Genomic DNA, 12512 nt, shown 5'->3' on the forward strand with positions numbered 1-12512 from the left:
AAATAATGAGCACACAATATATTACCACTGTCATACTTAATAAATGCTAGATATGAGGTAAGTTACTAACAAGGCATAGATTAAACAGGAAGAGATAATTCATGTATAAACAGTACAAAATATCAAAGAGAGATTACCCAAAAGGAAAGTTCATGCAAATCCTGGAAGTTCATGCGACAGTTTAAAATACATTAATAATTCATAGAATGCTTAATAAGGTAATCACGCTATGGTGAACAACGTAATTCAATGGTGGGGACAGGGTCTATTATAGTAAAGATTGAATAAAACAACAATTAAATTGATAATGTCAGTTGATGGTGAGTGCAGTGTTAAAGGAGGATAATAATAAATTAGAGCACCAATGAGAGGAAATAGTAGCAACGAAAAAGAATCGGGTGATAGTTCATAGGGGAGAGCACAGTGATTCATAAAGAGTAATACATACAACATAGAGAATATAAAGAAGTTTAAGCAGCCCCAAGAAATTCATGTGACAGGCCAAAATTCATTAGTAATTCATATGATGCAAAGAGTAGTTAATCATGCTGCATGAAGGACAGTAAATTAACGGTAATATGAAGTTCCTGTAAACTACGAATTGATTGATATAAGGAAAAGAGTGACAGTGGCAAGCAAAATTAATTTATGACTATAAATAAGTAAGAGAGGTAATGGGAAAAGAGAGAGTAGAAGAGTTAAGATGTGTGATGCATAAAAATAAATCATAGAACAGGTGCCATGGTGTTTAACAACATAATAGTTCACGCTGTAAGAATGAATAATTAATGAGGCTCCGATATATGTAAAGGAGACGGTAGCTAATGACACCAACAACAGAATAAGCATTAAACTAAAACAAGAAGAAATAAGGTGAAAAACAAAAGAAACAATCGAAAATGATGAGAGCAAGTGAATGATATTAAAGAACCTTCAATAGATAAGTTTGGTAGTGAGAAGGCAACGTCCACGAGGTTGGCAAAATATGGCTGCCATGCTGTACTAATCTCCCTTCATCATGTTCAAAAGACTCCATCGACGAACCCGGTGAGCTTAAGTAGTTTAAACTCTGTCGATAGTGGTCGGGTTAAGCTCCTCCAGGAAATCCGATAACAGCTGTGGGTCGGTGAAGTTTTTGGTCTGATTATTGATCGTGACCCGCATCGTGGCTGGAAAAAGCAAGCCAAATTGAGCCTTGAGTTCTCTGAGCCTCGGGCGATAGGCTAGCAACTGCTTTCTTCGTTGCGCCGCATTTTTGGTGAGATCCGGAACGAAGAGAACCGTGTGAGTGTCAAGTTTAAGAGGTGATTTCAGCTTTGCACATTGCATAACTTCCGAAAGTTGTGTGTAGCGAAGAAACTTGACAATGATGGCTCTTGGGTACCTGACGTTCGCCGGACGAAACGAGGGAACCCTATGTGCTCGTTCCAGTTCAAATTCTCTTGTGAATTGCAGCTCTAGGATGTCAGGTATCAGCTTTTCCATAAACGATAAGATATCAGCTCCTTCTTTTCCTTCTGGAATCCCAAGCACACGTAGGTTATTTCTACGTGATCGAAGCTGAAGATCCTCGAGATCTTTTTCAAGTTGTGGAACTTTTTTCATTTGCCCTTGCATGCTTTTAATAGTAGCCTGCGACGATGTTTGTATGGCTTCAACATTGTCCAGTCTGGATGACAATTGTGCTAAGTCTTGTTTCATCTCGGTTAGATCTTGTTTTATTTCTGTAGTGTCTTCTTTCGTATCATGGACTATTTCTTCTATAGCACGTAGCTCAGTGAGGAGCGCATGGTTGGATTCTGGATCCGATTTATCATCCGTTGTTTTTTGAGGAGAAGTAGGCTCAGGTTTGTGGCGTTTGCCTACCTTTGATGCAGCCATCAGTAAAGGCAAGGTGGAGGGCTAAATAAATTGAAAATCCACAGAGGATAACTTCGATTTTATTTCGATATTTGTGTTGTATTGTCAGAGCTCACTGATTACGCCGCCATTTCCTATCGCGCCCTCTAGCGCCCCCCGCAACCAAAGACTCATGAAATCACCAGACAAAGGTAGGAAAAATGATTTTATTTTCAATTTAGTGATCAAAATGTGTCTGTTATGAGAATTTATATCTGCTGTCTATATTTTGCACTATATTTGTCTATTTTTCTATAGTTACTGAGGTGACATTGCATATTTTAAAGTAATCTGCCTTGACATCTTTGAAAAAACCCTGAAACTCGTAAATGATAATTAACATTTTCTCTGCGTACAGTGTGCTTTTGTGTTTTTTTTTATATATTTTATGTTTACCATTATGAATTAATAAGATATTGTGTGTACATGAAAATGAATGGAAGAAATTGGGGCGGGGGCGGGACTGAATATTAATAGATGTCCCGTTTTGACAAAAAAAATAAATGGTAGAACTTGTATCCTCGGTTGAAGAGCGTTATGACTATATAGCATTGTGTACCTCATGAGATTATGAAAAGGTAGCTTAAGGAGGTCTTTAGGAGGTTCATCAAAATCCAAGGTTTCCGAAAGTTCTGCCCTTGGTTCTATATCCGTTTCCATAAGGCAGGAGAGCTTTCCCCATCTGCTGGATATAACTGGTGAAGGACAAACCTTCTAGAAGAGAACGGCGCCTAGGTTCAGAGGGCAATGGGTCATAAAGTATGCCATCTGACTCTGGAGCTGATAAGTCAGGCTCTGGTTCAGTGTCATTATGCTGAGAAACGTCAGCATCTTATTCAGGCATCCCCAGTGATTCTTTATAAGATGGCGAGGAGGTGTGTTTATGACTGGAAGTGGTAGGAGTCCAATGTCGATATCGACATTGAGAAGGACTCTGATGCCAGTGTCAGTACCGATCCAATGATGAAGATTGTGATCGACGTCGAGAGTGCCTCAAGGAGGATTTACATCGAGACCACTGGTATTCAGTATCGATAGATCTCGAAGCTCTCTGAGGACTGGCTTTAGTAGGAGAGCGAGATGCAGTACCATGGGGCTGTAACTGCACTAGTACCACTTGCATTTGTAGAATCATAACAAGCTCTCAGTGTTAACTGGTCATGTATTGATTGCATCGGTATCATTTGTTGCACAGGTATTTTGGGTGCTACAAGACATCAGGGTGATGGTGATCCTGATGAGGAGGTGCGGTGCACAGATGACACTGCACCGATGGAGAACAATGGTGTCAAAGTTTGGCATGCATCGATTGAGGGCTCGATGCAAGAGATGCCTGCAATGCTTGCTGGAAAGGTGGTTTCGTAGACAGCTTACCCAATGCCGGTACTGACTCCAATGGCGATGGAGGTGATAATGTCAGTACCGCTGGTGATGTCTTCTGTTCCAACAACATGGAAATTGATGGCACTCCCGAATAAACTTTTGTTGCTGGATGAGTCGGGCTTTTAGAGACCATTTCAATAGCGTGGAAGGGCAGGTAGAGGCGTTCACCCGATGCTCCGGCCCAAGACACTGGAGACACCATTTCTGGGGGTCAGTAATTTAAATGGGCCAATTACACAGTGTGTACTTTTTAAACATTGATGCTGGTTTGGAAATGAGAGGAAACACAGCAGCTGCTAATTCAAACAGCTCAATGGCTGCTGTTGAGACAAAGAATGGGACTAGGCCAAACTGAGGCAAAAAGAAAAAAAAAAAATCTGTATAAAAATTGAGTTAGCTGGAAAAAAGCTGTATGAAGGGCAGAGAATATAAGAATAGCCTCACTGGGTCAAACCAATGGTCCATCAAGCCCAGTAGCTCATTCCCACGGTGGCCAACCCAAGGAGTAGCAATATTCCATTTTACCGATACACGGCAAGCAGTGGCTTCTCCTATGTCTCTCTCAATAACAGACTATGGACTTTTCCTCCAGAAACTTGTCCAAACCTTTATTAAAACCAGCTACGCTATTTGAAGGTATAAAAAAACATGTCGGAAGGCTAGAAAAATGCTTGGACGAAGTCCAACTAGAACTTCGCTCTGCAGAGAAGGAAGAACTGATGTATTGTGAGCCAATGTCAGGCACAAAGGAACTTGCATATGCACGGTGTGGAGAATCGCAAAGCTTCTGCGAAGCTTAAAGTGACACTACACTTTTCATTGTCCGTACCGGGCTCCGTGGATGACATCACCCACATGTGAGAACATGCTGCTGCTTGTCCTAAGATAAAGGATATTACCACAAAAATAAACGCACAGAGTAGGCTTTGGAATCCTGAAGGCGGCATGCATATCAACTACTTCAGACTGCGTAAGGTGCCTGATAAAAGAAATAAGTAGAATGTAACTTGCTAGAAGAAGTAGTCGCAGCAAGTTACAAAAGCAACATCACATGATTTGAATGGTAGCATTGAGAGAAAACCGGGATAGATTTTGATTGCAAATCCTTTGGACGTCAGCGTATCATAGGCAAAAGCAGGCTATTTTGACATGTGTAGCTAGTGGAGAAAGTGTACATGTTACCAGGATTAGCCAGGAGGGGAGCTGTGTTGTTTCCTGCGAGCCACAGAAAAGAATGGAAAGTCCGGAATAAAACTGACATTAATAGATAAACATAACTCATCAGCGAGATAGGGACTGGTAAACAATAATAGAGCTGAAGTGGAAATTGAACCAGAATCAGTCTACAGTTTATTGTATGTGACCACTGAGCGATGGTTCAGACATGATCTCTTGTTTCTTGTATCTGTTCTCAGGTATACTCCTTAGTAGTATTAACAGGTAGAAAAAACAATAATGCTCTGAAGAAAGAGCGATTTATACATAGGAATAGAAAATAAAGTGTTAACAAAAGCATGTCCCAGTATAAGTATTAGAACAATACCAAATGCAGAAAAAAGAAAGCTGTGTAGAAATCCTCAATAGGTTATGCGCTTCAGAATGACAATCTGCATCAAAGAATGATGGCGTCGAGGAGAGGCATGCATCAAGAGACTCGATGCTAGATACGCCAATGACACTAGTTTATGTCGATGTCCACCGGTACCGACAGAGATCAGTACTACAGAGAAGTACAAGTTGCTGGAAATTTGACTCCAGGCCTAAGATTTCTAAAAAAAAGAAGAAAAAAACATGCTGGTAGCTTGTTGATTTGGGGTTTTCTTGGAGTTTTTTTGTCCCAGAGGCAGGACCAGTCAGAAAAATGTTGACGCTGACGGCAGGAACAACAGCTTTAAAGTTGTGTAAAGGCTCCTTGAAACCAAAAGTTATTTTTATTTTGAAATAGAAGGTAGAAAATAAAAATGAACAAATAAGTAAAAGAATAGTAAATATGTAGAAAATGAAGCGGGAAAGCAAACCTGAGGGAACAAAGTTGAGAGCCTTCTTTATTCCATGGAAAATGCAAAACTGATGACCTCGCAAGCTGGCATCGGGCTGAAAGGCACTTGCTCATGTGTGCTTCGGGCAGTCTCGAAGCTTTGCAAAAAGCTTAAAGTGACAGTATACTTTACCACTGTCCGTACACCAGGCTCCACATGTAAGAACATGTTGCCTGCTTGTCTAAGGATAATCACTACTTTGACCTGCACTCTACTGACATCCCCATGTAAATAGAGTCAATATTTTCTCCACTCACTGTTCTAACAATGTTTTATTTTCACTATAATGCATCATGATAGTCAACAGTGCTATTATGAGTATAATGGGACTTCTGTTATTTCTACCATTGTGGAAAAAAGGGAAAAACCTAATATACATACCACCAGAAGCATTGCTTATTGCTGATCCTGCTGATGCCACTTTGGAGACAGCTGCTGGATTGTATGTCCAAGAGGTTCCACAAACCTCCACCTTCAGATCACTGTCTGAATAAATCTGTTGCACCCGACCAACTTTACCCAAAGTCTGCATTATAACAAAAGAAGAAAAAAATAAAATATTTTTAAACACTTCTTAATTCTTGTTACACAATTTAAGCCAAAGGGAAGAAAATTAATTAGCTGTTCACATAGAGGAGCATTTTCAAAAGATTGTCTATATCAGAATATTTATTGTTTATTGAAAGCTTCTATACCGCTACTAATGACTGGGGAGTCAATTCAGAGCGGTTTACATGAGCTTCTGTAATGGTGTTACAACAAAAGATTAGGTTCTTATCTTTGCTAATCTTCTTTCTTGTAAATCCACACTTTATTCCGGGACCTGTAGGTTATTTCCATCTACCCACCAGGACTTTGTAGGAAGCCTCAAACTTCAAAGACTTAAACCCCTTCCCCTCTTACCTCATCACTGTCCCTGTGAACATCAGTTAGTCTTAAAGCAGCCAGGAACCAACAGTTAATGGGTCTTTATTCATTCTTTCTATTCTGTGCTGTTTGTGTGCGGGGCACTGTTTGTTTTTTTGCTGTATATGATGCCTAGGCAGGGTTCACGAATGTCCCATTTGTCTGTTCTTTTTGCTATATCTATGTTTATGTTCTGGGACTTGGGTTGTGCTGTATAATTCCTCCGCATTGTTTATGGATACTGTGCCTTTGCTTTGTTTGTTTGCTTTCTTAATAAAAATTTTCAAACAAAAAGCAGCCTGGAACATCTGTAGAGGATAAGAAAAAGAGAGAAAGGGAAACAGGACACACCCCAACAAATAAGTCAATTCTGCTCATATTAACAAATACAACAATTAAAAACGAGAGAATGTTATAAAAAATTAAAAACCTGAACGACAAAACATTGCTACCAGGAGGCACAGCCTGCACTGTCAGAAGGATGCGCCTGAACTAGGGACCCCCCCCCCCCAACTAAGTGCTAAACCCATTCTGATGGCACGCTAGTCAGAAACAGAAATCCCACTTACCAGTACTTGGAAAAGCAGACAATTGGCAAATCAGCAAGATATAGGGAGGGGTCCCAAAATTAAACTTTGGATTTATAAGAAAGAAGATTACCAAAAGTAAGAACCTTCATTCTTGTACAATCCCATTTTATTCCGGGATCTGTGAGAAGCAACAGAGCAGTCCCAAGCAGAGGCACCAAAAGCAGTATCCTTCTTGGCCGCCACATCAATCCTGTAAAACTTTGTGAATGTATAAAAGGAAGACCAGGTAGCAGCCCTACAAATCTCATCCAGAGAAACAGCTGACAACTCTGTCCAAGAGGACGAAACACCTCTGGTAGAATGAGCCCACACCACGAGGAGGGACATATTTCTAGATGCTACGTAAGCCACAGAAATGGCTATAAGGATTCACCTAGAAATGGTAGCCTTACAAGCTGGGCTACCCTTGCGAGCAGGACCCACCAGAACAAATAGACGGTCAGAAACGTGAAACTTGTTGGTGACCTCCAGATACCGTAACAAGATCTTACACACATCCAGGGACCTCAACACCCAGTCCAGCTCCCTCGAACCAGAGAAAGCAAAAGCAGGAAGTTGGACTTCCTGATTCACATAGAAAGTGGAAACCACTTTGGGAAGAAAGGAAGGAACAGTGGGCAGCATCACACCAGAAACCATTATACGCAGAAAATGATCCTGGCGGGAAAGAGCCTGAAGCTGTGAAACCCTATGGGCTGATGTAATAGCCACCAGGAGGACCATCTTAATCGTGAGATCCATAAGGGATGCCTTCTTCAGAGGCTCATATGGTAGACGAGCCAGAGAACGGAGAACCAGGTTAAGATTCCAAGTCGGAAGGCACAATGGAAGCCGAAGCCGCAGAGCACTCTACAGAAAATGAGCTGTCTGGATGAGCCCCTCAGAGGAGGGCCCATACATGAAAAGACCGGCAATCTGCACCCGTAGAGAAATTACCGCTCGGCCCTTCTTCAGGATATCCTGCAGGAACTCCAGGGATAGATGAACAGACAGGTTCACCTGTCGCAGGCCGCACCAGGCCTGATAACACCTCCAAGCCTTCACATAGGCAGCCACTGTGGATTTCCTTTTGCTGTGTAGCAATGAAGAATAGCCCCATCTAGCCAAGGCTGCACACTCAAGAGCCAAGCTGTAATACCAAAGTAGTCCGGATCCTGCATCTCAATCGGACTCTGCATGAGTAGGCAAGAATGACAAGGTAGCCAGAGCGATTGATCCTGATAAACGGGTATGACCAGGATCACTGGACCTATATTGGCTGCTATCCATCTCAACAGATGCCCTATCATGGGCCATGCAGGGAAGACATATAGGTGACCTTCCTGTAGCCAGGACTGAACCAGAGCATCTAGGCCTTCGCTGCCAGCCCCACGATGGCGACTGAAGAATCGATGTGCTTTCTTCAAATCACCAGACAAAGGTAGGAAAAATTATTTTCAATTTAGTGATCGAAATGTGTCAGTTTTGAGAATTTATATCTACTGTCTATATTTTGCACTATATTTGTCTTTTTCTACAGTTGTTACTGAGGTGACATTGCATATTTTAAAGTCATCTGCCTTGACCTCTTTGAAAAAGAAATAAATATAAATGATAATTAACATTTTCTCTGTGTACAGTGTATTTGTGTTTTCTAAATTTTTTGGTTACCATTATGTATTAATAAGATTATATTGTGTATATATGAAAAATGGATAGAAGAAATCGCATTACAATTAGTACTATTATTATAGGGGTGGGGTCTGGGGCAGAGCTTGGGCAGGGTACTCGGTTGATATTTGTTAGACTTAAGGAGTACTTTGCTTGAAGAAGTTGAGAAACATTGTAGCATTCTAGATAATCTATTCATTACATTCTAGATAAACTATTCATTACATGTACTAGTACAGAGAAGTTAGAGTGTAGCTAAATGGGACAAGTTTATACAAGGCATCAGCCATATAATCCACTCCAGAGATCACAAAATCCACGTCGCGAAGCACCACAGGGTCAGGATCATGGCGTAGCTTGGAATGGCATGCCCGAGCCATGACAAAGGCCAATGCTGCCTTAATACCAACAGCGGCAGAATCATACAGACCCTTAAGGGACAAAATCCACACATCTGTCCTGAACATCCTTCAGGACTACTCACCCATCACTAAGGAGAGATGTACGCTTGGTGACCTACACCACCAAGGAATCCACCTTTGGGGAAGCAAAGTGCTTGTTAAAGGCATCTGCCATGGGATAAAGCTATGCCATGGCACGAGCACATTTCAAGGGACCCTCAGGTGTCTCCCAGATGTCCATAAGAATCCAAACGAGGGCAGGATGATCAGGAAAGGAGGCAGATTGTGGTCTTTGGTCACTCATGAGAGAACATTCTGCAGTGACAGGCTGCTCAGCCTGCAGCTTCAATTCCTGTAGAGATTCAGAGATCAAATCAACAAGGTGTGCATGCTTGAAAACTCGGCACACAATAGGATCCTCCCCAAAGTCAGGGAGTCCACACTGATCCAGATCCTGGAGATCTGCCAAATTCACCACATCTGCAATTGTCGCAGTGCCTTGGATGACTCTCAGTCGTTTGATGGTTTTCTTGAGAGATCCCAAGTATATAATATTGCAGTAGTCTAAGGTACTTAAGATCAGGGATTGAACCAGCAGTCGAAAGGAAAAGAAATCGAAGTATTGTTTAATGGTACGAAGTTTCCATAGAGTGAGAAAGCATTTTTTGACTTGAGCATTAGTGTGATCTTCAAACATCAGGCTTCGGTCCAGGGTGACGCCAAGGATTTTGGTTGTGGGATTAATTGGGTAGTCTGATCCATTTAGTCTCAAGGAGGTATTCATGATCTTGTTATTGGGACTTGCCAAGAAAATCTTGTTTTTTCGGGATTCAGTTTTAGTTTGGAGTGCATAGTAAGGACGGATGAGATGAATTGGCTCTGTCTCTTGGGTCAATGAGGTTATGGGAATAATTGTTATATCATCCGGTATATGTACGATTTCAGTTTTAAATCGGATAACATATTTCCTAGTGAAGCCATGTAGATATTGAAAAGTGAGGGGGGAGAGTGGGGAGCCCTGTGGCACTCCACAGGGACTGGACCAAGCTTGAGAGTAGGCTCCTTCGCTGTAGACCTGGTAAGTACGTTTTTTTTTAGGAAACCCGTGAACCAATTACTAAGTTTATTGCCAGAGACACACTTGCATTTCACGAAAACATCGCCAACACACTCCCGAGGGCTCCCTGCTTCCATTTTCACGGGAGTTGGAGCAAAAGGTGCTAAAAGACCCCCCCCCCCTTGGAGGTCAAAGGCACTGAATCCGGGCAAGCCTCGCAGCCCTCGTGGGCCGCAGCACATATGAAACACAGCTACGTTCCCTAAGGCCATCCACTGCAAATATGGCATGAATCCATCGCATTCTGCCCTGGAGAGGCCATCTATGAAGTTTTCTTGCCTAAATGAAGCTTGGAAGTATGAAAAATATGTTTAAATTTATATCGGGAAAAATCCAAGATGACTGCCGCAGGTGCCAATTTTGACTAAAAATAGCCTGGGAAAATCACAGGAACCCTTAAAAAAAAAAAAAAAAAAAAAAAATTGAAATTTTGGGATTTTAGAGGTGGGGAAGGGTAGGGCATGTAGGGAAACTACCCAAACCTCCCTTCTAAAAACCTCCAAAATCACTGATTCAGGCTGTTAACTTGTGGGAAACACTGCAGACTGAGCTGAAAAAACTCACAGGAAGATTCTTTGCTCAAACAACTGGAAATCTGGATTTCAAATCTTACTGTCCCACCAGCCTGACCTCCATGACCGAGACCTCCACCACCCTTGGACATGCTGCGCAAACGACTGGCAGAGGAACACAGTCTGGCTCTGATTCCGGTTGCACCTCCATGAAACCACTCAGCCTGCGCTCTACCCACTAGCAGATGAACCTGGGTAAGGAAGCTCCCAAGGGAATGGTCCCTGAGCCCCAATCTAATGTACAGGCTGTCCATGGGGCTTACTAACAATCAGGGAACCCCCTAAAAGCAAACTTTTCCAAAGATCTGCAATCTCCCACAGTCAAGAATGTCTCTGCAGGGAACCTCCACAGCCCGAGGGCAAAAACCTAACTCAAAATACTGAAATTACGTGACACGAAACACGAGCAGAAAAGATAAGCTCCTACAACCTAGCTTGTAGGAAGGAAGACTGAGGAACATGCACAGTGATGAGGTATGAGGGGAAGGGGTTTAAGTCTCTAAAGTTTGAGGCTTCCTACAAAGTCCTGGCAGGTAGATGGAAATAACCATTAAAGTGGGATTATACAAGAACTTTAAAAATGTGGTTTCCAATAAAATTTTAAAAAACAAAAAACCCTCAAATTAGTCAAAAACAATTAATGAAATAACACTAGTAAATTAAATCAAGAATAATTAATGAGTATGAATTAATTGAAAATAATTAAATCACATAGAAACATGATGGCAGATAAAGGCCAAATGGCCCATCTAGTCTGCCCATCCATAGTAACCATTATCTCTTTCTCTCTCTGAGAGATCCCACGTGCCTATCCCAGGCCCTTTTGAATTCAGACACAGCCTCTGTCTCCACCACTTCTTCTGGAAGACTGTTCCATGCATCTACCACCCTTTCTGTAAAAAAGTATTTCCTTAGATTACTCCGGAGCCTATCACCTCTCATCTTCATCCTATGCCCTCTCATTGCAGAATTTCCTTTCAAATGAAAGAGACTTGACTCGTGTATTTATATTACATAGGTATTTAAACGTCCCTATCATATCTCCCCTCTTCCGCCTTTCCTCCAAAGTATATAGATTGAGATCTTTAAGTCTGTCCCCATACGTCCAATGAACTTATATGATACAAATGAGCAAACCAATGTAAACAGTAATCCAAAATAATTACCCCCCTTTTACTAAACCGCAACGCAATTTTTAGAAACATAGAAATTGACGGCAGAAAAAGGCCTCAGCCCATCAAGTCTGCCCACACCAATGACCCACTCCCTGACTTTTATTTCCCTAGAGATCCCACGTGAATATCCCATTTTCTCTTAAAATCTGATACGTTGTTTTAGCGCCGACTGTGGCAATAACAGCTCTGACATTCATAGAATTCCTATAAGCATTGGAGCTGTTACTGCCGTGGCCAACACTAAAAACCGCACTGTTACATTCTCGTGTGTAGAGAGCAAGCTAGCAACATAGTAAAATATATGGCACTTCTTCAAATACACAGATATTCACAGGTAGTATTTCACAAACTCTAGTTAAACCTTGAAAATATATTTTCCAGTAGATAGGGATGGCATGCTGAACCAAGGGTCTTCCATCTGCTCCCGCAAGTCCATTGCAGGAGATACTGATCACCGTTTTCAGTATCTCCTCCTCATCCCTGCTCTCTGCTGCCCCCAGTCAGTTAGTTTTAAAATAGGCAACAGCTCTACAAAAAAGAATAGGAGGAGAATGGGGTAAAACCCCTCCCCAAACAGGAACTTGAACTGCTCACACAAAGGACACAATGCTCACAGACATGCCAAGGAGAAGAACAGAACAAAGGCAACAAAGCCTTACTAACAATAAGCCTTAATAAATTGTGGAACTTAGGAGAAATCCCTTTAGAACTATACTAGTTTTTAAGCCCGTTACATTAACGGGTGCTAGAATAGATGTGTCTGTCTGTCTGTCTTTCTTT

The 12512-nt window shown here is 41.7% G+C and overlaps 1 protein-coding gene across 1 annotated transcript in view; it reads right to left on the reverse strand.

Annotated features, from left to right (window-relative positions):
- MIB1 (mindbomb E3 ubiquitin protein ligase 1) overlaps window positions 1–12512 on the reverse strand; it is a 273835-nt gene that overhangs the window by 141474 nt on the left and 119849 nt on the right. The window contains exon 8 of the mRNA XM_033933912.1: window positions 5703–5847. Coding sequence (XP_033789803.1) covers window positions 5703–5847 — 145 coding nt within the window. The remainder of the gene's footprint in view (window positions 1–5702; window positions 5848–12512) is intronic.

Source organism: Geotrypetes seraphini, chromosome 2, assembly GCF_902459505.1.
Source record: "Geotrypetes seraphini chromosome 2, aGeoSer1.1, whole genome shotgun sequence".
NCBI classification, from domain to species: domain Eukaryota; kingdom Metazoa; phylum Chordata; class Amphibia; order Gymnophiona; family Dermophiidae; genus Geotrypetes; species Geotrypetes seraphini.